General features: G+C 42.3%; 1 protein-coding gene across 2 annotated transcripts in view; it reads left to right on the top strand.

Moving 5' to 3' along the window:
* ADAMTS12 (ADAM metallopeptidase with thrombospondin type 1 motif 12) overlaps positions 1–22,788 on the top strand; it is a 325,780-nt gene extending 302,992 nt beyond the window's left edge. For both annotated transcript variants that reach the window (XM_047074156.1, XM_047074167.1), the window contains 4 exons: positions 3,429–3,605; positions 7,743–7,886; positions 14,721–14,874; positions 22,610–22,788. In XM_047074156.1, coding sequence (XP_046930112.1) covers positions 3,429–3,605; positions 7,743–7,886; positions 14,721–14,874; positions 22,610–22,788 — 654 coding nt within the window. The remainder of the gene's footprint in view (positions 1–3,428; positions 3,606–7,742; positions 7,887–14,720; positions 14,875–22,609) is intronic.
* The last annotated feature ends 4,833 nt before the right edge of the window (positions 22,789–27,621 follow it).

Consider the following 27,621-nt stretch of genomic DNA (forward strand, 5'->3'; position numbering starts at 1 on the left):
GTGCCCTCACTAGATCATGAACAACTTATGAGGTAATCTTTATATATAAATATAATCATTATTCCTTCTACTCATTTATGTAACTCTTCCCACCTGCTAGAAATACAGAGCCTGAAACATAGATGTGCCCAATAACTGAGAGGAAGAAAAGTTGGGGTGAGAGGGGGGAAAGAGATAGAAGGATGAATTTTCATGCTGTTCAACTTAGAATTTTTGGAATGAATTATTTAATCTTAAGGGTCTTGTGAATCTGTTCAGCATAAGTAAAGGAACAGGAGAAAAAACTGTGTCCAAATTTAGTATTTGGTTCAACTCGGAAAGCAAGAAAGTATTCTGAAATCAAAACAGAATACAAATGCAGCGATCCCGTACACGTATACCCCTCTAGAATGTTGGGATGGTTTAATCATCTAGTTTATTTTCCTTTCCATACTGATGGAGAAACAGAGGCTGAGAGAAGAGAAGTGATTAATCCATGTGAACTCAGGTGGCTATTTGCTCTCGGGGTCACACCTGAGTGCAACCTACTGCTCTCCCAATGCTATGCTCGCTAATTCCTCTATACTCGACTGAGCACTCTGTATGAGTCCAACATGTAAAGGGTATCAGGATGACTCCACAAATCAAAAACACCACAAGGGAGAATCACAGAATTGTGCTTTCATTTCATATCTCTGCCAGTGGCTCTTATAAGCTAAGGGTATTTTTCATTCTATCTGGTCGGCAGATCACACTAGTTAAATTGCTGCCATAACTAGAAAACAGTCAGGCCTGTTTGGTCACAATAAGGTGTTGGCCAGGCTTTCTGTTCTCATTAGTCTGACTCCGGTCCTCAGTCTAGTCCACAGGTTCCAGGTGAGGAAACATTAATACAAATTACCCTCCTCTAAGGCTGTAAAAAAATTAATATAATAATTGGCAATCAGCATATAAGGCAAAACAGCATTAGAAGTGGAGTGATTTAATATCCTGCCACTTCTCTCTTGCTAACTGAATCAGAGGCTGTTTTGAAAATGGAACCGAAAAGTCAGAGATTTAGTGAGTGTCTTCCCTTATTATTTACTTCAGCATATTAATAAAGTTTATTTCCCATTGAATGTGAATACTCTAACAAAAGGGGTAATGCTAGCTTGAAAATTAAATTAGGAATAATAGATTGCAGCAACAAATGAAAAATAGGAAAATAAAATCCAATTTTATAATTAATGTCTTATAAAACTCCCTTGTCCTAATAAAGAATCCTGTTACTTCACCATGTGCTATTTCCCAGAAATCTGTTTTGTCAGACAAATGACCTCTTTGTGTGGAAATTATTAGCAGGCTCCCTCATTTGCTCTGTGGCTGATTTCAAATTGACAGTTATTTTTTCCTTTGTGTACTCACTACATGGCAGGAAAGTGAGGTTATGGCTTGTTTTTCTTTGGGGAGGGGTGCTGTCTGGCAAGCATTGTTTATCTCTAAGAAGTTGGACACTCAATTTATGGTGGCATTAGAGCCTCAGTCTGTCCCTTGTCGCATGGGCCAGCATCTTTCCTTGTTACAGCCCAAGGTTCGAAGTCAGGTGACTTAGCACAATCTGCAGGTGGAGGAAGAAGGGGGAACTGTCTTTGGGGTGTACCTCTACTGAAAGTTTGAGGAATTTTCTTTCACAATCCCAAACCCTGTAGTTATGACTATTCCACCATGGTCAGAAAGAGCACCATTTTTCACTGTGTAGAGAGGGGCCAGATACTTTACAGCAATGCACACACTTTCTTGCTGGTGCATTTTCTCAGCCAAGTTTAGCCAAGCTAATGAGATACTAGATGGGAGGATGGGGAGATTAAAGGTGCTCTTCATCACTGCAGTGACCAGGGTCTCCTTAGCCCACTTGGAAACCCCCTCGGAATTCATATATGCACTCAACAAATCTGTACAGACCCTCTGTGCCTGGCACCATGCTAGATGCTTGGGACACAGTGGGAACCAGGGCAGATAGGGGTCTGATTTCATGGCAGTGAGAGTGTAAGAGAAAGGACACACAGAATGAATAAAAATTGTTCCACATTTCAAGTTCTTGTGATAGAAATGGACAAGGAGCTGAGAGAAATTACAAGAAAGAGAGCCTCCTTCGGATAAAGGCATTCCAGGAGGGCCTCTCTGAGGAGATGACATCTAAGATGAGGTCTAAAAGAAGAGCAGTAGCGCGCAATGTAAAGAGTAGAGGGAGGAACATTCAGGACATAAAGACCACGGGGATGTACTGTTAACCCACAGAGAGGTTGGAGGCAAAAGGCTGAGGAGCACAGGGGTCTGTTCCCTTCCTTCCTACCTCCAGTCCCTACCTGACAGTGGAGGGTGACAAGACAGGCCAGGCAAGGACAGGATCAGGAGAGACTAGGAGATGGGGGCAAGATGAACGGAAGGGATTCAGCTGGCACTAGCATTCTAAAGAGATTGGAGACCAAGTCTTGGAAGCTCAAGTTATGATCAAGTAAAATCTAGGTGGAGGATGGAATAGCTTCCAAAATCCAAGAGGTCAGAGAGTAGGTCTACTTCAGAATCGGCTGTGTAAACCCTGGTTTGGGGGATGCTGGCGCATCAGTGTTGATCATGATTTTAAGGAGTCAGCAGCCTGCAGTGACCTGAGACTGAGCAGGATGCCAGGGCTGCTACACAAGGTGTGGGCACGGGGGAGGGGGGCAGTGAGGAGAGCCTTGTAATGGCCTTCAGGGGGCCTGTGCTGAGCAAACTCTCAGTGACAAAGGCAGGTGATGTTAGCTACAGGAGGAAGGAGGGTGGTAGGGACAAACCCAGGGTTTGCTCACTTCTGGGAGTCAAACCACTGAGTAGGTATTCCAGTTACTTCCCTCATGTCAGCCCTTCATCTGACAAAGCATAACCCATCTTGCCTTCAGAGTCGTGGAGAAAACAGGTTTTTAGCAGGATTCTGAGGGCGGGCGGATGGGTGTGGGTTGGCCGAGAGTTCCCCTTCACCCCGGATGAATGCACACCAGAGGGAATGGCCGCCTACTGGGGCACACACTGCACCAGCAGGCACCTAACCCCAGTGTCTGTGACCTTCACGACAGTGCTGTGAGATGACAGGTATTGTCCCAGTTTATCGATATGACACCTGAGGCTCAGAATTTTTCTGTGACTTGCCCAACATCTCACAATAAGTGAGTGACAGAACTGAACTCGCCACCTGGTCCTCACATTGCCATGCCTGTGTTTTTGGACATGGGGAACCCCATCTTCGGGAGCTGTGTGAATGATTCCTTCTAGAGGGCCTGTGAGGGGAACAGTACACTTGAGCTAGACTTAATCCTTCTTCATGGCTGGAACCCTGGAACTTCACGGCTCTCTGAGAAACTCCCTGGGATTTGGAGGATCCAAAGCCTGACACAGGGACTCAAGTATCCCCTTTTCTCTCCCTCTCCATGCAGTGCTCCAGAAACTGCAGCGGGGGCTTCCAGATCCGGGAGATTCAATGTGTGGACAGCCGGGACCACCGGAGCCTGAGGCCATTTCACTGCCAGTTCCTGGCCGGCATTCCTCCCCCGCTGAGCATGAGCTGTAACATGGAGCCCTGTGAGGAGTGGCAGGTGGAGCCCTGGAGCCAGGTATGGCCTCCAGAGACATCATCCACACAACCAGGAAAATGTGAATCCCTGTGTTACCACGTGAGACTAGAAGTCAGGGAAGACCACGCGTGCGTTGTGGCAATGACTGGCCTCCATTCAGTGGCCTAATGCTGTGTGGAGAAGGCTGAACAGGTCAACAACAACAACAGGTCAACAGGCCACAACAATTGGTGGTTTCAAATGTGATGATTTAGTGTTTTATTACAACTCAGTCTCCCAGTGGACATACTGGGGAGTGGGGATTCATGTTGGGGAAATGTACATGGACCACTCTGATGAAAGTCATTTAGGGCAGAGCCTCACATGCATCTCTCCTAAGCCTCTGCAATTGAACGGGGGGTATTGGTCAGGTCCTTCCCACACACAGTTTATTTTAGAGTTCCACCTGTCAGTTGAATGCCCAGATCATTGTTTACACAAATAAAAGGAAGTGTGCTTGTGCCTGTCTGCATGTCCTCTGTTTTGTGAGGGCCCAGGCTCTACTGGGTCTTTGTCCTACTTCATCACATGAAAACAAAGTGACTGTTCTTTGGTGAGGTATAATAATCTTATTCGCCAATATGCAAATACCTCAACAGCTAACAAAACAAAACAAAACAAAACAAACAAACAAAAAACTCCCAACCATACCCATGCATGGTAGAAAGAAGAGAAAAAAGGAACCCAGCATATTCTGAGTGTGTCTATGGGCTAAGCATTTTACCTACCATACTTCGTTTAATTTTCTTTTTTTTTTTTAATATGAAATTTATTGTCAAATTGTTTTCTATACAACACTCAGTGCTCATCCCAACAGGTGCCCTTCTCAATGCCCATCACCCACTTTCCCCTCCCTCCCACTCCCATCAATCCTCAGTTTGTTCTCACTTTTTAAGAGTCTCTTATGGTTTGGCTCCCTCCCTCTGTAACTTTTTTTTTTCCTTCCCCTCCCGCATGGTCTTCTGTTAAGTTTCTCAGGATCCACATAAGAGTGAAAACATGATATCTGTCTTTCTCTGTATGACTTATTTCACTTAGCATAACACTCTCCAGTTCCATCCACGTTGCTACAAAAGGCCATATTTCATTCTTTCTCATTGCCACGTAGTATTTCATTGTGTAAATAAACCACAATTTCTTTATCCATTCGTCAGTTGATGGACATTTAGGCTCTTTCCATAATTTGGCTATTGTTGAGAGTGCTGCTATAAACACTGGGGTACAAGTGCCCCTATGCATCAGCACTCCTGTATCCCTTGGGTAAATTCCTAGCAGTGCTATTGCTGGGTCATAGGGTGGGTCTATTTTTAATTTTTTGAGGAACCTCCACACTGTTTTCTAGAGTGGCTACTCCAGTTTGCATTCCCAATACTTGGTTTAATTTTCACAACGATCTGAATGGTAGGCTTTATTAATTCCATTTTATAGATGAAGAAATTGAGACTTGGAGGTTAAGAAACTTACATGAGGTCACACAACTAGAAAATAAATGGGGGAGTATTTGTTTAAGCATAAGGTAGACTCCAGTGCCAGTGTGCTTTCTACCATAGACATTAATTCAATAAGCACTGAACAAAGAGTAAACTAAGGAGGAAGAGTGAATCAATAACTATTTTGGAGGAAACCAAACCTTCCACGTGCCCTGGAAAGGAAGGTAGTGAATTACAACTGTAGAACACAGAGTTAGAGTCAAAGCTTACAGAAGACTGAGCCCCCTACAGCTACTTACTGCCTACAATGTCAAGCAGCCATACTTATTCCTGAGGCTCTGGGCCAATACCTGGTGTTTGGGGAGGGGGGGAGGGCAGCAGCCACCACTGTCCCCTCTTTCTCCTCCTTACCTGCTCAGCTCTGGGGCATATAAAGTGCCTGCTACTCCCATGCTCTGGACTGAGGCCTCTAAGACTTCCATGTATAATGAGCCTTCAAAATCATTATACAGCTTTCAGAATCCAGGAATTTGCAGAGGAGCCTAGATCGCCTTGTCAGAGAAACGGCAATGGCAGGTTTTTAAAGATGAGCAATCAGATCTGCTTTCTGGTTATGAAAAAGATGTATTCTTTATGCTTCCTCAGTAGCTTCTGGGAGCCCTAATCAGGCACTGTTCCCTGAAGGTCTCCCCAGACCCTCCTTTCTAAAGTAGTATTCTGTTCTGAGTAAACCACACAGTTGGAAGACTTCCCTCTGAGGAAGCAGAGGACATGGAAATGCAAAAATATTTCTCTTGAGCTTTTGAGGGTCTGAGCATCCTTAGGTGCTTTCCCTGATGCATGATGCTGCCTTGTCTATACACACTCTCTAGCAGACTGCCATCATGAGATTGTGGGCCCCTTTGGTATGTCAGCCAGCCCATACTGCCTGCATGGAAGAGGCATTTCAGCTGTGGGAATGTCCCTACACCAGAGGTTCTCAAACTTTAGCTCACTTCAGAATCACCTGGGGGTTTCTTAATACACAGATGGCTGGACCCCATTCCCAGAGTGTCTAGTTTGGAGGCCTGGGGCGGGGGGGGGGGGGGAGCCTGAATTCTTCATTTCTAACAAGTATCTAGAAGATGCTGAAGTTGCTGGTCTGGAGACCACACTTGGAGAATCACTGGTTTACACTTTCTTCACCTCCTTTCCTAGATATTACTTGGCCAGATGGCCCTGAATCTGTATGTACACGTGTAGGTAGAATGATCTCCAATGGGGGAATCCCTCCCTTCTCTCCTCAGATAGGATTAAAAAGAGATAGAATAAATGGGAAAAATCCATGTTGACTCTCAAAGTTGGAATACCATGAAATCAATAGCTTAGTTCTTTTATTGAACAGAAAGGGTTAATTATATGTAATTACCCTGTTTCCTATGGTACCACCACATATGTCATGCCTGATATAATGTTGGCAACCATAATTATTTTGTTGTTGTTGTTACCATACAATAAAGATTTTTCAAGGTTCTTTAAAAAAATTTTTTTTCATGTTTATTTATTTTTGAGAGAAAGAGAGGGAGAGTGAGAGAGCAGGGGAGGGGCAGAGAGAGAATCCCAAGCAAGCTCCATGCTCTCAGTGCAGAGCCTGATGTGGGGCTCCATCTCACCAACCAAACCATGAGATCAGGACCTGAGCCGAAATCAAGAGTCAGATGTTTCACTGACCGAGCCATCCAGGCATCCCTCAAAGTACTTTTTTTAAAGGTTTATTTCTTTATTTTGAGAGAGAGAGCTCATGCAGAAGTGAGGTAGGAGCAGAGAGAGAAAGGGAGAGAGAGAATCCCAAGCAGGCTTTGCACTGTCAGTGCAGAGCCTGACACAGGGCTTGAAATCATGAACCACAAGATCATGACCTGAATTGAAACCAAGAGTTGGACGCTTAACTGACTGAGCCATCCAGGTGCCCCTCAAAGTACTTTTCAAAGATTCTTGGTGGATTATGTAATTTCCTAGAAACCTTATGAAAATGAGACAATAGATCTTATAAAATTATACTAGTGACAAAAACCTGACACATTTTAGAGTTGTATCCCTTTAGGAATCCAGCCTGTCGTCTCAAATTTATCTTGTGAGCATGACAGCCAATGCATCAGACCCCTGGGCAAACCCATCAATTTCCCTATTCTGTATATGGACATATTTAGTTCTAAAGTTCTATGTAGTGGGTAAGGAAGACTGAATCCCATCGTAAGAGGAGATTAACATAATCGTATTGCAAATGTGTCCCTGTTTGGGCTGTCAGAACTAGTCACAAGAAAAACATCTACATTTTACATTTTGGTTTATAGATACTTGTGCCAGAAGGCAAAATGCAAATAACATTATGTCCATTCTGCCATGACCTCTCATTTAGGTTTTTAACCAATATCCCTTCTGTTTGGCATACTATTTTCCATCGAACTATTTGGCATCTTCTGATTTTTTTTTTCTCTTCCTCATATCCTTAGAATGTCCTTTTTCAATCTCCTTTCTCTAAGTTTTGTTTCACCACTGCCATTTGGTCACTGTGAGGAACCTGGCATATATGTTGCGGATTCCAATATATATACTAATATTCTTAACAATCCTGTACGCAACACAAATGATAATAAAAAGGTCTTCTCTTATCACTGAAAATGTCACCATGCGATCTTTACCTAACCTCGTCCCTGTGATATATCAGTGTTCCAGGTCCTGTGGAGGTGGAGTTCAGGAGAGAGGAGTGATTTGTCTAGGAGGTCTCTGTGACTGGACGAAAAGGCCCACATCCACCGCACCCTGCAACAGCCATCCTTGTTGTCACTGGGCCACTGGGAACTGGGACCTGGTAAGAGCCGGTTATAGTCTCTTCAATTTATTTTAGTCTTTTAAAAAACAGTGTTTCTTTTCTTTTGATTTACAAGGTAATATAGATTCATGGAAAATGTTCAGCAAATCCATTGATTTAGTTCCAGTACTCTTCTGCCATTAATTCCTCTAAATCTGCTGAAAGTTGATCCTTGCTGACATGTGGTCAGTGTTTACTGTCTTGAAGAGAAAACTTCAAATGCATTCAATAGAAAGCAGATCAAATACCAACATGATCTCAGAGGCACAAAGTCCAAAGAAAAGCAGTTTTGGGTCACAATACCTTGGATCCTGTGGCTCTTCCTGAAGCAAACAGGAGTTGTTAATGCCCTGAAGCTGGAGGCTTAGCCTGATTTCCTGAGTTTCAGATCTTGTCAATTCACAGATCAGTTTGCCAGATGGCCAGTCTGTTTGATGGAGAGACAAACAAACAAACTGTAAATGAGAGAAAGATTTATTATTGTCACAAAGTTTGTTTGTTATAAAAATAACTGTATCAGTGACCCTGAAAACAAAGAAAATCCTCCCACAGACAGATTCTCCCAGCACTTTGATTTGTCATATCCTGAATTCTCTAGAAAACAGAGTCCTAAGACCAAAGCTAACACTTTATTAGGAAATACAATACCAGAAAATCAGGGGTGATAGGAAAGAGGAAGGAGACAGGGAAAGAATGGATCAAATATGAGGTGGTGCATTACCAGACTGACCACTTGTCCTAACTGACTGTTGCGTGGTGTCAGGAACAACTGGTTGTTTGCTCTCAAAAGAAGACCTTCAAAAAGCTAGCTATATGAACTCTCTTAGGGTAGTTTGTCCAGGGGCAAGAAGGGAGAAGATGATTTACTGGTTCCTATCTCTTAGGATTGAGTAAAAAGTCTTCTTTCAGATGGCTAATATCCCCTGTTGTCTTGGGCTATTCATGTGTGGGCATTGGGCAGGCCCCACCATGTCGCATGTCTCAGCCAGAAAAGCCCAGAATCAAGAGGTGAGAGGCACACAGCATGGGCATAGGAGGTGCAGGCCAATAGACTATGCTTTCATGAAGTTAGTTACCATCTCAGCTGGGGCAGATCAATGGCCAACAGCTGGGGAACAAGGGGGGCCAAGAGGATCTGATAGACAAATCCCTCAACTGTTAATATTTTGTAATGTAAAACTTGTTCTTGTTTAAGCATATTTTGATAGTTATAACACAGGCCAATGCAGTATTTTGACAAACGTAATGCCCCCAGATATTTTTAAGCTGCTATATCCTTAGTGATTCTCACTGTTCATTGCTGTATAGTTGCTCCTGCATAGCTATAATCAATTCACACTCTGGCAAGTACTCTTGAAAAAGGCTTCTACTGGTACATCCAACTCAAGATTGTGCTGGTCTCTGGATAATACCTGCTGAAATACAGGAAGAACAAGATGATTTATTATTGCTAAAGGAACATTGTCCATTAATCACTTAGCCTGCAAAAAATTAAAAATGCATATTTTATTATATTCATAGCTTAAAAAATTTCCAGTAGACAAAGAAGAACGATGTCAACCACTTTAGTAGGTAGACAGGGCACATCATATTTTCTATCGATTCCCTATCTTCATTGGCATCTAATACTGATTCATAATGAATTGCCAAAGAAGATACTGGTGTCAGGACAAGCTTTTGTTTTTGCAACCTGCTGAACTGTGTGCCAGGGCCAGTAGCTGACTTTCACCCTGTCCCCATGGGCCATGTGAACAGCAGAAAATGTCACATGTAATTTTACTTTTTTTCATGTAAATATAATTTAATCACTTTACATTTGGCATCTCCCTTGGAAAATGACTTTATTTCCTGTTCACTAGAAATTCAGTTATTCCAAAACCAATTTTCTTCATCCATCTTTGATTTCAAAACCTGAAAAGACTTTACCCAACAAATAAATATGTGTTTCAGGATTAAGCTCTTCAAAAATACCCTGGAACCCTATATAACAATATAAGCATCACTAATCAAATCAAATGTGACCATTAGAAGAAAATAATTCATACCATGTGAACTATTTATGAAAATGTTATAACTTTGGCCCCATTCAGGAACACAAAATCCCATAGAAGATTAACAACTACAGATGAACATTTTTTTAAAATACCTATTTATTTATTTATTTATTTATTTATTTATTTATTTATTTTTGAGAAACAGAGAGCGCACAAGCTGGGAAGGGGCAGAGAGGGAAACAGAGAATCCCAAGCAGTCTCCATGCTGTCAGCACAGAGCCCAATGTGGTGCTCAAACCCATGGACCATGAGATTATGACCTGAGCCAAAACCAAGAGTCAGATGCTCAACTGACTGAGCCACCCAGGCACCCCTACGGATGAATTAAGTCTGTCAATTCCCTGAGGCTCTTGTACCTTATTATTTAGCTCAACAGTTTCTTTTTGGCAAGAAAGATAATGATAGCCCAGTAAATATTATAATAATGATGTGTGAAGCATATCCTGTTCTTAGGGAACTAAGTGAGGAAAGAAAATTGTCAAAAACACCTCCCCCCTCCATTTACCTATAATATGGTCTGCTTCTCATTTTGGCACTCAGGTAGTATCTGCTAGAAGCAGATAGGCAGACTTACAGTTGACTTAGCATGCCAGAGAAAGCTAAACTGTAAATTGTGAGGTTCTGTGTGATTGTTATTCTTCAGTCAAATTTCCAGCACATTTTTTTATAATAATGTGTCTGGAGTTAGAACGGAAAGTATTAAAATCAACGAGAAATTTAAACTACATAGACTGACACAGCAGTTCTACCTGTAGTAATTTAGCCCACAAATATTCCATCAAACGTAATCCTAGATGATGATAAAGATGTTCATTTCCATGTTGTTTGTAACAGCAATTCCTAAAAATAACCTAATATCCTTTGATAGAAGAACTGATCAGTCTATTAATTTATTAGAGTACAGCCCTTTTAAGAATGAGGTAGACCTATATTTCTGAGTTGTAAAAATTCCTAACAACAGAAATTCAAAGTTTCTTTATTTTTTAAAAAAAATTTTTAATGTTTATTTTTATTTTTGAGACAGAAACAGAGCATGAACGGGGGAGGGTCAGAGAGAGAGGGAGACACAGAATCTGAAACAGGCTCCAGGCTCTGAGCTGTCAGCACAGAGCCTGACGTGGGGCTTGAACTCACGAACCGTGAGATCATGACTGGAGGCGAAGTCGGACACTTAACCGACTGAGCCACCCAGGTGCCCCTCAAAGCTTCTTTAAAGAGAGTTAGAGGTTACTGCATTTTGGAGGTGGACATGAGTTAAAGTTTCCTTGGAAGAGCCATTTGTCAAAAATTCATCAATTGAGCATATCAAAGAATAGGGGGCTTGAAAGGTGGCTAACACCTACCAAGCCAGGCTTTGGAATTACTCTTGACCTCTGAGATCTATTATCAAGTGAAAAACACGAATTACGGAGCCCAGGGAACACGTGTGGATGAACTGAACATACACATTTGCCTCTCTTCCCCAAACTGCATTAAATAGAAGAGAAAAAAATTAAAAACACCTCAAATCCACAAAGACCAGAGGATAGAAGACAATATCAGAGAAGGAATCAATAAAATTTTGGAAGCTAGAACCAGATAGGCAAACATATAGTTGACTTTGCATGCCAGAGAAAGCTAAAAACTGTCTATAGCACAGAAATTTTCCAGGCAGCTTCTGAGGCAGCAGTGAAGGTGGGGGAAAATGGAGAGTTGGTTGAAAGTTTGTAAGAGAGACAGTTGGATCTTTAGAGCTTTCCTACTTCCTGACCATAGCCTGGAGGTCTTCTTGCTGGAGAAGTAAACCAAGAGAGACCTTGGAATCAGTCACAGTTGGTGGGAACAAAAGAGCTCATCTCACCAATGGTTACGTGAAAATACACTCAGTAAATTGTGTCCTCCTTTCCCTAACAGAGCTCCACAAAGGCAAGGGACCGGGTTGGCCTCAAGAGAAAAAAAAATTCATATAATAGATCTCCTCCTGATCACCTTATATAAAACCACTTCACAATAACTGCCATCCATGGAACTTCCAGTCAGCTCATAGTTATCTCATCTTAAGTAGATAGGCTAGGATTACTGGACATTTAAGAAAATCTATTACACCAAGGACAAAATAACAAACGGAACAAAAGAAACTCCAAGGAACAGAGACCTTGAAAAGAACATCAAACTTCCCCCCCAAAACACTATAATTAATTTCTTCAGAGAAATAGGAGACTACACCCATGACCTAGCTTCCTATTGCAGCTATATAAAAGGAATACTCAGAGAATATAAAGAGATCTTAAGTATTTTTATAATAGAAAGGCAAAAAAGTAAGTAGAAGGGTTGGGGAAATAATGTGAAGAAATCTGTCATGAAAATACAAAAAGAAAATGCAATAAAAAATAAATAAAAGATGAGAAAATTAGAGGATCAGACCGGGAGGTATGAAACTGAAATAGGATTTCAGAAAGAGAGAATAGAGATGGAATAGAAATGAGGCAATCAAAGAATTAATACAAGAAAAATTTCCAAATCTGAAGAACATGAGTCTCCATGCCCATTAAATTCTGTAAGAGAAAGGAAAGTCAGAAGAGAGGTGGACCTGTTTCTATGTTAGCAAAAGCCAAAAAAAAAATAATAATAATCTTACTTTACATGGTTGCTACCAGGACTGAACTCGAGGATATTCCTGTGCACTTAGAACTGTGCCTACCATATATTAGTAGTAAGTGTAAGAAAACTATTCAGTGAAGATGCTTGCATTAGTTTTGAAACATCTAACGGTTCCTCCTTTTCATATTTCTCCAATCCATCTATGTTGGTTGAGTGGTAGCAACAACAGAGTTTTATAGCTTCACACAGAGTGAGTCTTTGCTGATCATCTGCTAAGCCCTGGGAGTCAACATTTCGAAACAGGCCAGCTTAATCTGAAGAGAACCCTTGGGCTCTGATTGGATAGGGCATCCGGGACTGAATGAGACTAGGGTGCAGTTCACCTTAGGGTATGGTCAATCAGTTACTCAGTAGCCTTAGCTGGGAGCTAAGCCGCATCCTTATTTTGGGGTTCTCAATTCTACACAAAGATTCCTTATTGTCACTGGTTCCAAAGAAGTGGAACTCAGCATTAAAAGAGGTATACCTTCTCTCTAAAACCCCAAACTGACCGCATTACCACAATTAACAAAACCCAAATCACTAAACATGTTTCCTGCTTAATCCTCCAATTAAGTACCAACACAAATTCATGCATCTTCTTTATCACAAGTCATTTTAATTGACTAATTAATGCATGGACAGTGACCTCTCTGCTCATTTTTGTGCTTGGCTTGGAATTAGTTCTTCCATCTTTATCTGCCCTGGACAAGAGGGCCAGCAGGACTTCAGCACCCTGCACCAGCCCAGCCTTGTTCCATCAGACCCTTAGGAGCAGAAAGTAGGAAAGGAAGTCATTTGTTCTTTATGTAACAACTTTATTTTACAGGGGAAGAAAGAGAGTGGTTGAGTGTTTGATCCAGAACAATATGCAGTGAGTGGAAAAGCCCATCTCCAGAATCTTGGTCCAGGACTCTTGATCAAATTCTGGCTTGATTAACTGCCCTTGTTCTTCCTGTTGTCTTCTGTTGCACACTTTTATTTACTCAAGATCAGCTCAGTAGTTATTTCTGGTTTCTGCCCTCTGGGAAGTTTAATTATATAAGAAAGAAAATGTTGAAGTGGAATGTTAGTCATTAGAGTATCTGTGGTCCACAATAGCCAAAATGCGGAAGCACCCAAGTGTCCATCCACAGATGAATGGATAAACAAAATGTGGTATATACATACAGTGGAATATTATTCCACCTTAAAAGAAATTCTGGTACATGCTATATTGCAGAGGAAACTTGAAGACATTATGCTAACTGAAGTAATCCAGGGACAACTCTACTTATATGAGGTACATACAATAGTCAAATTCATAAAGATGAAAAATAGATTGGTGGTTGCCAGGGGCTAGTGGTGGGGGTGGAAGATGGGGAACTCTTATTTAATGAGTACAGAGTTTCAATTTGGAAATACAAAAAAGTTCTAGAGATGGATAGAAGTGATGATTGCACAACCATGAGAATACACTCAGGGCACTGGATTATATACTTAAAAATGGTTAAAATCATGAATTTTATGTTGTGTATGTGTGTGTGTGTGTATAATATATTATATTATAGTATATATTTTATATATATATTAATATATATAATATAAATATTTATATATTATATTTTAATATATTACATACATTTATATTATATATTTTCATAATATATAGACAAAATAAAAAATTTTTTCTGCTTCCAGGCAGCCACTGGATGACACTGCGATAAAATCTTGTGAGTGGCTTGAGGCCATACATGGTCCAGCTGGACCCATTCCAGATTCTCTCTCCATTCTTTCATGGTTTCCTCTCCTACTTCTCTTTCTTCATGTCTGATTCCCAGCCCCAAGTCAAATCTAGTTCAGAGAAACTGGATTTCTGAGGCACCAGGGCTTAGAAATGAAATCTTTTTCTATTTTGCTTATATTTCAAACTTTGTCCACATTCCTCAGAGAACCCAACAGTCAATTAAGTTAAATTCAATCCACACAGTCAGTAGTATAGACTCTGCCTAAATTCACATCTCCAAATTTGCAGTGCCTTATTCTCTGACTCCTTCAGAACGATTTCTGATAATCGAGACTGTCCCCTCCTTGAGTATGGTGGGGCTAGAGGTGCTCTGCTAGAGTCCCCCTGGTGGTCCCAGGGAAGAACCGTGACTCTCTGTGCACCCCTCTTTTTCAGTGCACTGCTTCCTGTGGAGGGGGCTTTCAGAAGAGGACTGTGCATTGTGTCTCCTCAGAAGACAACACAACTGAAGACCGATGCGTGTGTGATCACGCAGCCAGACCTCCAGAAGTCCAGAAGTGCAGCCTGCAGGCCTGCAAGAAGAGTGCTGGTGGGTGAACGCCTTTGCCCAGGGGGGAGAGAACATTTCATCAATAAGGTGTCCTGTATGAATCGACTGTGGATAATTTTAGTCCCCTTTATTGAGCGAAGAATCTTAATGCTGAAGAGGCCAGCCAGCTCCACTCAGAGCAAGCTGTCTGTTGATCTGGTGATCCTTGAGGGATTATCTCTTTCATTTCCCCGTCTCAAAGCACGTTCACACTGATGTCATCCCACACAGATGAGAATCACTTCTGTTTTTTCAGAAATTTCTGAGAGATGCTCCAGCCTTTCTCAGGAAACCAGTCAAGTGGTGAACGACTGTCTCTATCAATCCAGCACCACTGGCTTAGGTCAGGTTCCACAGAAACAGCTCTGAGGTACAAATTTGTGTGCAAGGGATTCATTTAGGAAGTGCTCCCGAGGGAAACCATTAAGGGAATAGGAGAAGCAAGACAAAAGAGGGCAAAAGCACAGCCAGGCTGCTGTTTCAGACTGGTCCCACAGGGAAGCTCTAGGGTGTAAGCTATGTGTCAGATCTGTCTGTTCCTGAGGCCTGTGAGCTGGACTTTCACACTCCCACACTCTTCACATTGGCCAACGGCTACACTGGGGAAAGTGAATTCGCAGGTCTTAAAAGCTCTCTACGTGGAGAGACAAAGCAACTCCAGGAGGGTCTGTGGGCAGTCCTCCAAAAGAGCAAGAATCACTGGGTATTAGAGGCTACAGAACAGGGATGCTGGGACTTAGCAGGGTAGGGGGTTGGAGTGACACATGAAAATGGACCAAAAAACATAAGGAGGGATACCTGAACAGAAGAAGATCACTGTTACCTGCTACATTCAACTTCCACTTTCCGAAAGCATCCCGATCTGAATAACGTATGGTCACCTTCGTCATTTAAGTCCATTGAGCTGCAGCCTGGAAAGGTTAAGTGGCCCGTTCATGAAGACCCGGTGGGCTGACTTCAGAGCCAGAGCACCAAGCCAGGTCTTCTCCTCACATGCGTCACTTCCTCGGGGGTGAAAAGAACCCAGCTTTGGAATCAGACAGCAATGGGTTTGCATCCAGTAGCAGCCTCTTTCTATCTGTGACCTTGGCAAATTATTTAACACTCTGAGTCTGTTTCCGTTTGGATATAAAGAAAATAATAATACAAGCTTTCTGAAGTTGTTGTGAAGATTTTAAACAGCAGGTATTAAGTGCCTTTAAAAAGAGAAAAAATTCCATCAACAAACCAGTTCAGTTACCTCCCTTGGGCAACTTACTTCATTTCAATAGACTATGCTTTCTTCTATCCATTTATGAATGAATGGGTTCAAGCATAAGCATGTACTCTAATGTCCGTTTCATTGGTATTTGGGGCTTCATTAATATGTGAGATTTTAAAATTAAGTTAAAAACCTAGGGAGGAGATTTTCAGGCAAAGAGAGGATTTTTTGATAGTCTACTTACATCCATTACAAAGCGGAGGGTACCTCCTGTAGATGTAGTCCTGAAATTGCGATTTAGATGGTCAGACTGAATTTACTCTGTCCCTATTTATAGAACTGACTATTAGACGTCATTAGCTAAGTGAAAAACCAGCATGTGGGTCAGACACAGTGGTGGTATTTTTCTAAAGATTGTTAGAGATTAGTGGTAGTGGAGCCTCTGTTCTGTTCATCTGTTCCTTGCCTCCTTCCAAGTACTGAGGGGACTGGCATTCAATGGAGACTGCCATTAGAATTCATACCCTGAGATTTTCCTTAGAGGTTGCGTGTTTACAAATCATGCACGTATTCAGCAAATATTTGTTGGGCCCTGACTGACTCCATGCTAAACATAATGTCAAACAAGGAACAAAGCTGCAACCCAGTGACCCTGATAAGGGAGGTAAGAATGTTGCAGGAGTTCTTGGAAAGGGCATGGACTGGGAACTGGGGAGAGCAGGGAAGACCTGTAGAGGAAGTGAACGATGTGTAGACAGGTCACGCAAGAGGTTCCTGAGGGGCTTTCTGTTTCTGCAGTAACCAGGAAGAATACAATGTCATGGCACAGGAGTCTAACTCAAGTATGAAGGTCATGGGAAGTTAGGAACTGTAGAAAGCAAAGCTGGAGCTTGCGATGCATGCGGATGAGTGTGGACTTTATCCTAGAGCAGAAGGAGCATTGAAGTATTCCAAGCAGGGACATGGAGATGAGAAAGTCATGCCAGCTGCCATGTGGAAGATAGATAAGACCATTCAGGAGACTGCAGCTGTCCCCCAAGCCATAGATGTATGTGGCATGAACTAGGGTGGTGTGCAGGTAGGGAGAAGTAAGTGGATTCAGGAACTACTTGACAGGAAGATTTGGCAAGTCTCTGTTTCTGGGGGAATAACAGGGAAGATAAGCCCAGATTTCCAACCTGGGCAGCTGAGTAGAGGAGGCTGCCATTCACTGAGACAGGCCCCCCCAGGAGTGGGTTTGAGAATGAGGAAAGGAAATGAGTTCTGTTTAGGACATGTTTGTTGAGGTGACTATGAATCATTTGGGTAGGAGTGTCCTGTGATTGGTTTTCTACACAGATGCAGAGCCAAGAGGGAGATCTGAGCTGGAAATTCTGAATGTAATACACTGAGGGAGAAAATGCTTTAGATGTGATTGTCATGTGCAACTTCTTTCTGACTAACTTGCATTTGGGGGTGGCTATCATTGACTTTACTTGAAACTCCGAAAGAAGCTACTACCTAATGCTCATTTTCAGAGGTGTTATTGGTCCCTGGACTGGCTGCCTCAGCATCACCTGGGAGCTTGTTAGAAATGCAGGGTCTCTCTCAGGCCTCACCTCAGATCTACTGCATTTAAATCAGAATCTGCACTTAAACAAGATCCCCAGGTGATTTGGATGTACATTAAAGTTTGAGAAGCACCCTGTTCTAGATCAAGGAGCCAATCTGAGACCCTCTTCCCTTTGTGTCATCTCATCACCTTCTATGGTACCGTGTTTTTCAAACGTTAAGGCGATATAGTATCTGTCTGTATTGTGTTGATTTTTACATAATTGAAGCAGCAAAAAGGCTTGATTGACCATGCTCAGTGTTGTGGGCTGTTATTTTTAAACTCTATGTAGATAGTCTTTAACTGTCTTATCACTGGACAGCGCCATCTTCAATAATCAAAACTAGGTGAAATGCATACATGGTATTTCTATCTTGAAATCTCACACTGAGAAGATGGTGACTAATAGTTGGGTGTCAGTGGATGCAAATAGCAATGAATTCCACTCACCTCAACAATTATCAGGGCAACAAAAGATAATTACTAGCTTCTCCTGAAGGCAGAGCCATGCTTACTCATACAGAAACAACATGAAGAGCAGCTTCAAGAAATTCCTTGATTTAAAGAATCTACCACCAACCCTGACCCCTGAGCCTTCTAAAATGCTTTGAAAATAAGTCATTCGGTGCCTGGATTCTTGTCAGTCAGCCAGCCATCACAATAAACATACACCCTGTGTCCATCCTGTAGAATCAGGTATGAATTCCACATAAGGTTTGCTTTCCTCCAGGCCATTTTACTTCCTTTAGATGCCATCAAAATTGTTAATGATTTAAATTCTAAATCAGAACTACCATTTCCATAGTAGAGACTATTAAACCCTTTCTAAGTATCTAGAAGATTAAAAAAATTTAATTTAAAGATTTAACAAATTTTTAAAAATTTATCCAGAAATATGTATTATCAAGTATATTCTAGGCATTATATTCATAATGATTATAAAACAAAAGCAAAGCTCTTATGTGCACCATTCCTGGGTTGTTGTTTTTTAATGAGGGAATGAGGGGTAGAGAAGGCAAGAAAAAGAATAAGGAAAGTAATGAAGACAGTACTTGGACCCAGAGTTGCTACAAATGAACATTTGAATCAGCAAACTTTCTACTCAAGAATATTCTTCCAGATGAATAGAATTTTGTGTTTTCATTTATTCAGCAAATATTACTGATCACAACATATGTCTCAGACAAATGCTAAAAACTGAGGGGACAGAAATGAGTACAATACAGCCCCTGGCCTCAAGGAACCCAAACTCTGACAGAAACTGAATTTGTCAGCAATACTGAAATCGTTTTTAAACTTTCTTCTATGGGAAAAATATTATCCTTTCAACCTAGACACAGCTGACAACAAAGAAACAAGCTTATACGTGTCCCTTTAAATTTCCAAGCGTGGTTTCTGTTGAACAGGCAGAGGCAAATTGAGATCTCCTCTCCAAGTCGCCCCTAATTATAAGCATTGTGTGTGCTTCGGCCAGGATCCAGTTTGCTGATGAATACAACAAGCCTTCATTGTTTTATTATAATAAAGAGAACTGTGCAGTTAAGCCGTGCCATGATGTTGGGCTCATGGTCATTATCTAAATGAGCTGCTAAACACAGGCCTGGAACACACTCCCAATATAGGCCACCTCTATCCTCCACTCGTCTTTCAAGTTCCCCACTCTCAAACAGGAGCACCCCAGGATCCAGCATGCTCCCAGTGTTCTGAAGACCATTGAAAAGCAGACTTTGTGATCTCATGGTTCCCAAGATCAGGCAAGAACACCAGGCATGGTTGAGCCTCTGTCAGTCACATAGGTGACCTAACCTGACAATAGGGGGCCCCGTGTAAGCAAATGAGGATGTTCTTTTCAAGGAAGATCTGTCCATGTGCCCTCCTCCTCCCCTATCACCAGTACAAGAGATTCATTCCCTCGGTGTCCGAGTTTTAGAAGCAATGAAACAACATTCAAATTCCAGCCACCATCTACATACCAGCTATGCAATGTTGGGCTAGTTACCAAGCCTCTCTGGAACCTTCTGTTTTTAAAAGAAGAATAGCTATACCTACAAGTAAATTTCTACGTGCCTCAAATAAGGCAGTATATGTGAAGTATATTGTCTGGTAATCTGGTAAGTGCTTAATAAATTGTATTTCTGTTATTATTATTGTCATGGGGGGGGGTGTATTACTTTCCTAGGGCTACCATAAAAGACTACCAGGAGCTAAATAGCTTAAAACAACAGAAATGTATTCTCACAGTCCTGGAGGCCAGATGTTCAAAATCAAAGTCTTAACAGGGCCATGCTCTCTGTCTAAGCTTCTGGTGGTTGCTGGCAATCCCTGGCTTTCCTTGGCTTGTAGCTGCATAACTTCAATCTCTGCCCCCATCATCACATGGCCAATTTCCCTCTGATGTCAGTGTCTTCATGTGGTTTTCTCTTCACTATGCGTACCTGTCTCCTCTTCTTCTAAGGACACCAGTCATTAAGGGTCTACCCTATTCTGATGTGACCTCATCTTCATATATGTCATTATTACATCGTCAAAGAAATATTTCCACACAAAGTCACATTCACACGTACCAATGGTTAGGACTCCAACTTTGGGAGACACTAAAACTTCGGAGGATGCAATTCAGCCCACAATAGGTTAAGGGATTTGGGAGCCTCTAGGAAGCCTGTTCTATAATGGTAGACATGCTTGAGAGGTCACACTTTAGCCCTCACAAAAAAGACTCACATCACTATAGAAGAGTTCAAGATGGAATGTAGTAGCATGTTGGAGCAAATATTGCAATAGTAATACAAGTTCGGAGACTGAGACAGAAGGGATCCACGTGGGGCAGCATGGCCAAAAGAGGCTTTGTGGAGAAAGGGGATGCAAGCTGAGCCTTCGCACTTCCTCTGTCTTCTTCCTTTCCCGAGGTGACCTCAGTGCTCACATTTCCATGGCAGGGAGAACGTGGGGCCGAGAGCTACACCAGATGCACCTCTTCCATCCACCGTCCACAAGGGCTTCAGGAGATACTGACTGAGAAATTGGAGCAGACCTGTGACACCCAGGCTTCCATGCTGGCCCTGTTCCAAAGCCAGCAGCCTAGAGAGGAATCTTTGTCTCATTCTGAACAGCTGTCCACATGATGGAGGGCCAGCCCTCAAGGAGAATACTGGCCGCTCTAGCAGAGACGAGGGAGATGAGGACCTCCAATTCCTATTCCACAGTAGGAATCCCTGGCTGAAATGTGTGCCTTTCCTGAAACGTGAACGCACCTAAGAAAGTTTCCTGTGGAATTTTATAATAGGCTTAGGGAAGGGGCCTGAAGAAGAAAAGAATCAACAGTGAAGATTTTGGGGGGATCTAGGCACATTGTGTGTTGCCTATTCCCAAGTGCTGTTAAAACTTGCAAACAAAATAGGATTCTGACAGCGAATAGAAGACATTTATTTCTTCACAAGAAGAAAAAAAACACAAGGTGCATTCAAGGGAATGATGAGTTATGAGGAGATACAAAGCATTTTTTGCCTTCATGACCTGAAGGTGAAAGACAGTATAAAGAGGAAAACATACTGTCACAGATTTTGGGTAAAGACGATGTTACCTCAATTTTTATTTCTACTGACAGTCCTATTTACAAAGGACAACAGCCTCTTTGTGAAAATGTTTTTCTTCAAGATGATTCAAATCTCTTCTGGAAAGAAGAAGGAAAAGCAGCCAGAGCTCTGAGAGGCACCCACGCAAAGTTTGAAACAATTTCACTTTGTAGAAGAAAAATCTGCTATTTGGGGCCTCACTGAATTTCTTCCAGCCCAGGACTACATGGACCAGTCCAGTCTGAATATTGCTCCTAGAATGTGTGTGGTGTTGATGGTCGCTGAGAAATTCCCTGCTTCATGGATGAGGAGAGCAGGGCCAAAGGAAAAAAAAATTTGAGAAACTTAATTACCTAGAGCTGTTAGAGTAGAACAAGGATTAGAATCCAGGGGAATTATTTGTGTATGTCTTATGGCTTCATCTACCGGGTACATTTCTGGAGGGCAGCGACCACATTCTATATACCTGTATCCTTTGCTGTGCTGAGCTATGCTCAGAACACATTGGTTAGTTGGCTAGCTGGGTGATTGCTTGGTGCTCTGAGTAATATGATTGATAAGAGCATAAGCTCTGGGGTCAAAACTGTCTCTGTTTAGATCTGGCTGTGCCACTTACTAGCCAGGGAACATTGTGCAGGTTTTTAACTCCTGTAGGCTTTACCATCTTCATTTGTGTAATGGAAAGAGTCATTTTTACCCGATAGTACTGCTGGGATGATTAAATGAGGCAATGCATGTGAAACATTGCATTCAACTGTTGCAGAACAATACTGCAGAGCAAAACATCTCTAAACTTGGGGACTACAATCATGTGTATTTTGCTCAGCATCTACAGATCAGCTGAGGGTCAGCTGATCTAGCTTGTGGTTGGCTGGTCTTGGCTGCAAGCTGTAGGTCCGGTCTAGGTTTGTTCCATGTGTCTTTCATCCTCCTTGGTCCACTAGATGCATGAACCATGTCCTTCTCACGGTGACAGCAGAAGCTCATCAGGGCAGGCTCCTCCTCCTGCACCCCCCAAAGCCCTGCAAGGATCATGCGCACTTAGGTCACATTGTCCAAAGCAAGTCATAGGACTAAACCCAAAGTTAAGCAATGGAGAAGTATTCACACCCACCAGGCAGCCATGGCAAGGGTGGGAATGTATATGACACCGCTACGCAGGAGTGAAGAATTGTGACTGATAGTTCAGTTTAACACAAATACTTTGCAGAGTGTCTGGATACATAATCAGTGTTCTGTGGATGTCAACTCTTATGAATTATTATGAAACCTTTCTTGGTAGATGCATAACATCTTCCATTAATAGAAGTTGTGTTCATTCACTTACAAAGGATAATCTTTGTTTTTTCTTATTTTTCTCTCCTTCCACAGATTTACTTTGCACCAAGGACAAGTTATCAGCCAGTTTCTGCCAAACACTAAAAACCATGAAGAAATGTTCTGTGCCCACTGTGAGGGCTCAGTGCTGCCTTTCATGTCCCCAGACACACATCGTCCACACCCAAAGGCCAAGAAAGCCACAGTCGCTCAAAAACCCCAAAGCGGTCTAGTCCAGAAGGAAGCCACCCTCCACCACAAACTGCAGCAACCTGCTGATGGTATACTTTCTAGACCCAGGGACCACTGCACTGAGGTTTTTCAGGCCCAACTTTGGCTCAAAACAAAATCCACTGTGTTTTTTAGCCACAAAACATCCTTGCAAAAGGCGTGGGACTGTGATAGCTTGCTGTTCCCTGACAGGCAGGTGAGATATCCAGGAGAGTCAGGCATCTCCTGGGATTGCCTCCCAGGAAAGGTGCCAGATTAGCTAAGTCAGTGACATGATGTCTTTCCCCTCCTTAAAAATAAAACAAAGACACCAGGATTTTCCCAGACTACCTCAGGAGTATCAAGAAACAGAACCAGATGTATCCAGGTAACAAATAATCTTGTTAATTTACTTGGGTGAAACCATCCTTTTTTCCTTCCTGCTTGAGGAAGCTGTTGTTGAATACGTCATGGGAGAGAGCTTTCAGGAACATTCCTTTACTTCACCCAGGCAGAGGACCACTTTGTTCAGCCAGTACTCACCGGAGTCAGGGAGAGAAAGTGCTGGCTATATCACTCCGTCTACATCACTGTAGACTCCATATCTGGGCTGTTTAGACTCCCTTGCATGCCTGGAGATATAAGAAGAAGAGAAAATGGGCAGAAACTATAAGATTTGTAAAGGTAAAAGATTTAGCTTAATTATACAGAAGACATTTCTGACTCAAGGATAATTTCTATGAAAACTCTTAAAAAGCAAACGAGCAGAAATCAAATTCTTGCTAGTATAAGAAAAGAAACATGGATCTTTATTCTTCCCCCTTTCCTGGCAAATACGTTTCCTTTGCAGAAGAGTAGATGAGTCTTCCTGTCTGACGTTTCCTCTCTAGCACATTCCCTGCCTGAGTCATCAGTTCAGGTCCAGCTGTGTTTCCACTGCTGGGGGTTTACACACAACAGCTACTCTAGCCAGGTCTGTGGCTGCCACACACACCTGCCTACCCCCAGGACAGAAAATGGTGCTCAAGATTAAAATATTTCAAAGAACCAGGTAAACTGTATTAAGTACAAGAACTTGGAACGCACCTCTAGTCTTGAAAAAAAAAAAAAAACTCAAAAGTGAGGTTAAGTACACCCAGTACACCCAGTAGTTAGTTTTAAGGTCTGTTTCCCAGGATGGAACAGTCAGGAGAGACCCAAAAAGTGAAATGAATGCTGGAATGCTTATTCTGGATGTTCTCACCACCAATCAGGAGGCTGTGGTCTCAAATACAAGGCAAGTTTCCTGGGTGGGTGGGTGGGTAGGGAGGGCCTCAAAGGGAAGAAGCCCTCAGAACCAGTTCTTGACAGAGCGGGAAGCAGGGATGTGGACTTCAGGTAATGGGTAGCACATTCCAGACTCATGCACAGGTAGTGTAGTGTCCCATAGCTCTGGTGGATTACCTATCCATTCAGCAGAATGGTGCTATTGAATAATGGTGCTAATATCTAGATGGTGGCAGAACTAATATAAACATACAGATAGATGTACAGGTGGGCGAGTCCATATACACCTATTGAATGTGTGATGGTGTTGCTGGCCAATGCCAGTTCTATTGCTTGGATACTAGAAGCTTAAAATGTTTATATTATGTGCTTTTTCATTTTCTTTCAAACCATTAAGGTCTATTATTCTGATAAATTCCTGTGGAAAATAGAACACTGGGGTTGGGATGAAATTTAAGAAGGAGCAGAAACAGGAGGAAAGCAGAAACATTTACCTAAAGCCAGGGAGGTTATTTCTCAATAATAATGGTCTTGTGTTCTCTCTCTTTGAATGCAAACACTGCTGGTAGATGACAATCATTGGTGAAATATGTTTTAGAGACAAGAGGCTTAAATGGTTAGTGACAGGAGTGGAGGAGAACCTGATTTTTTCTAATGAGGCCGTTTGCAGAGACCATCCCCGAAGTGTAGTGTGGGCTTTCAGGGGGCCAAATTTAGCAAGCTAGGTTGATTTAACTTCACCCGGTACTGTACTATCTAGCATCAGTTTATGCATGCCATCAGAGACCTGGGTATGACCAGTCTTCCAGAACTCAGGAACAAACCTGGATTCCTACTGACCTCAGCAAACTCAACTAGGCCAGATTTCTCAATACACGAAATGGACCATGTTATTTATGACCCACATGGCAGAGAAGATGATAGACATGTGGGGAGGGTCTGGCCAGATATTCCATTCTAGGGCTTTCTCCAGTTTCGTAAAGGTAGGAAATGAGCCCCTAATCATGTATCACAGACGTTCACTGCCTGTATGGAGGCTGTGTCGTGAGATAGTTGTGTGGCATCTGTCAGTCTGTACTCCAGGATAGAGTCATCTGACACAGTTGTTACCTTGACACTCATCTTTGGATCATCAGGGTTTTGACAGGCCCCCTGCTTGCAGTCATAAAGAGGCCTCAGACTTAATAGGAAGGCTCTAAAGACGAGAACCTAGATGGTACCTTCACCATTCCTTGGATGTTCACAGGGGACAACATCAAACAGCATTGTTGATTTATTTAGTGCACGTCCTCCTTTCTTCCCACCTTGAACAGGCAAGTGAGAAATGTGGCAAGACATGCTGTATACACATCTGCCATGAGCCAGAGGGGCCACCACAGGGTCTGGTGCTTAAATACAGTGAGGTTCTCAAACCCAGTTTGGTTTATTTCCATTGTCTTTCATAGTGATAGAGTTCACTGTTCTCTGGAAAGTTGTGGGTGAAATGAATTCTCGAACATTGAAACATAGTTTAACACACCAAGAGAAAATATTCCAAGAGACCAGCGAAGACTTTTCAAAAAAAGAAATAATTTTGTGGATACAAACAATTGCCTCTTCATGGAAATGACTTGTTTTACAATGGGTTTTCCTGGTGCAGTCATCCCAATGTGGTGCTTTCAGATATTTAATGAATGTTTACTTCATCAAGTTTCTGAAACCAATGTGAGAGATTTATGCTGTTTCAGACTATAATTTCCCAATCAATTGGCTGAAATCCTTCAAATTCTAAAATCTACACCCTGCTACCCCAGAGACTGCCAATCTTAGCTCTTCTCCCTCTGACTTTAAGATGAAGTCCTGGGACAGTGTATTTGCTGCTCGGTGCACAGTGATTCACTCTCAGGGGAGAGACCACATGACGTGAACTGCCTGGTGCTACAACTTAGCCAACATATTTGATGCTACTCCTATTTTGTTGTATTGAAAATTCAAATATTGTTAGTGTTAACATTATTTTAAGTTATGTCATTAAAAAAATCATTGGCAAAGCACAGTTCTACCCATGACTGTCCTCCACAGTGGTTGTATGATGTATATGGCCCAACCCATGTGCTCTCCCTGCATCGCTATGCTACGCTGTTTTGCCAGGCCCAGCCTCCTTTAGGGGTACCTTGGTGGGTACCTCAGTATTTAAAGCCAGAGTGTAATCATAGCCTGCTATCGTGTAGCATTAATAAAATCGCTAAACTCAATGTTTCCATGTGATACATTTACTCCTGCCATGAGACTCCCACCACCCACCAGTATTGCCCTGGAATTTAACAACTGGAGGAGGATGCTGTCAACTTCTTCCTCCCACACTCCTTTGCAGATTTCTTCCTACTCCACCCCTAGATCATTATGTCATCAGATGAGTCACCTCCCCGGTGATGTAGAACATAGGTCCCTTGTGAATGTTGATGCAGCTGACACAATCCACCATATGATGATCCAAAGTGATGCCTAAAATTCTCCTCAGTACCAGGTTCAGTGTATGCAGGACTGTGTATGCAGTTCACAGCATAACCTATTCCCTCAATCTATCTAGCATGTTGACATAACATTTAAGAGAAACTAACCCACCTCTAGAGGATCTTGCTCTGGAAATCCAGTCCTTCTTCCAAAATGGTACCTAGCATAGCAAGTGTAACCAGCAAAAGTAGAATTTGGACATAGGGACATGGAATTTATTCAAATGGAATGAGTAAAAATGAGGCTGGCAAGAGCCAAGCATCTGTAGGCCTAGGATGTTTGAGGGCATGCATAGGAGCAGTAGGAATCATTTTTGGTCAAGAAGACATCACAGAGGGCCATGAACACCTCCTTGTTTGTACCTTAAAAACTCTTCTTTCTGTAATCACTGGGTAACTCTTATCCTACAAAACACAGCTCAAATGCTATTTCACCAAAGAAGCCTACACTAACCCTGCCAGAAAGACTGAGGCACTTTTCTGTTCCTCCTTCACCATGAGAGAGAGAGAGAGTGCATGGGAGTACACAAGCATGAGTGGGGGAGGCACAGAGAGAGGGGGACAGAGGATCCTTGTTGACAGCAGAGAGCCTGATGCTGGGCTCAAACTCATGAACTGTGAGATCATGACGAGCCAAAATTGGATGCTTAACTGATTGAGCCACCCAGGCTCCCCTCTGGAACACTAGTTCTTAATCAGGGATGATTTTGTCCCTAGGAGACATTTGACAATGACTGGAAACATTGGGAGGGGAGGAAGTGCTATAAGAATCTAGTGAGTAGAGGCCAAGGATGCTGCTAAACATTCTACATGACAGCCCCCCAACGAATAAAGATTTGTCTGGTTCAAAGTGTGAATAGTTTTGAAGTTGAAAAGCTGTACTACAACAATATCACCCTGGAGTGAGTAGCAGCATTTCTGGGTTGAGTAAAACTGAGCCCACCCTAAAATTTGGAACTCATAAGAGGACCAATGAGGTGAGTCAGAAAGCCTTCAAAGAAGAAAAAAAATTATCAGGATTCAAAGCACATTAGCTTGAAAAAGCACCTTAATGGAGGGGACAAAGGATTGTGAGTATAGCTCCAAAAGAGTCTTGAA

The sequence above is a fragment of the Lynx rufus genome, unplaced genomic scaffold, assembly GCF_022079265.1.
Source record: "Lynx rufus isolate CCGP_SWC_20201006 ecotype Redwood Valley unplaced genomic scaffold, mLynRuf1.p SCAF_1, whole genome shotgun sequence".
Taxonomy (NCBI): domain Eukaryota; kingdom Metazoa; phylum Chordata; class Mammalia; order Carnivora; family Felidae; genus Lynx; species Lynx rufus.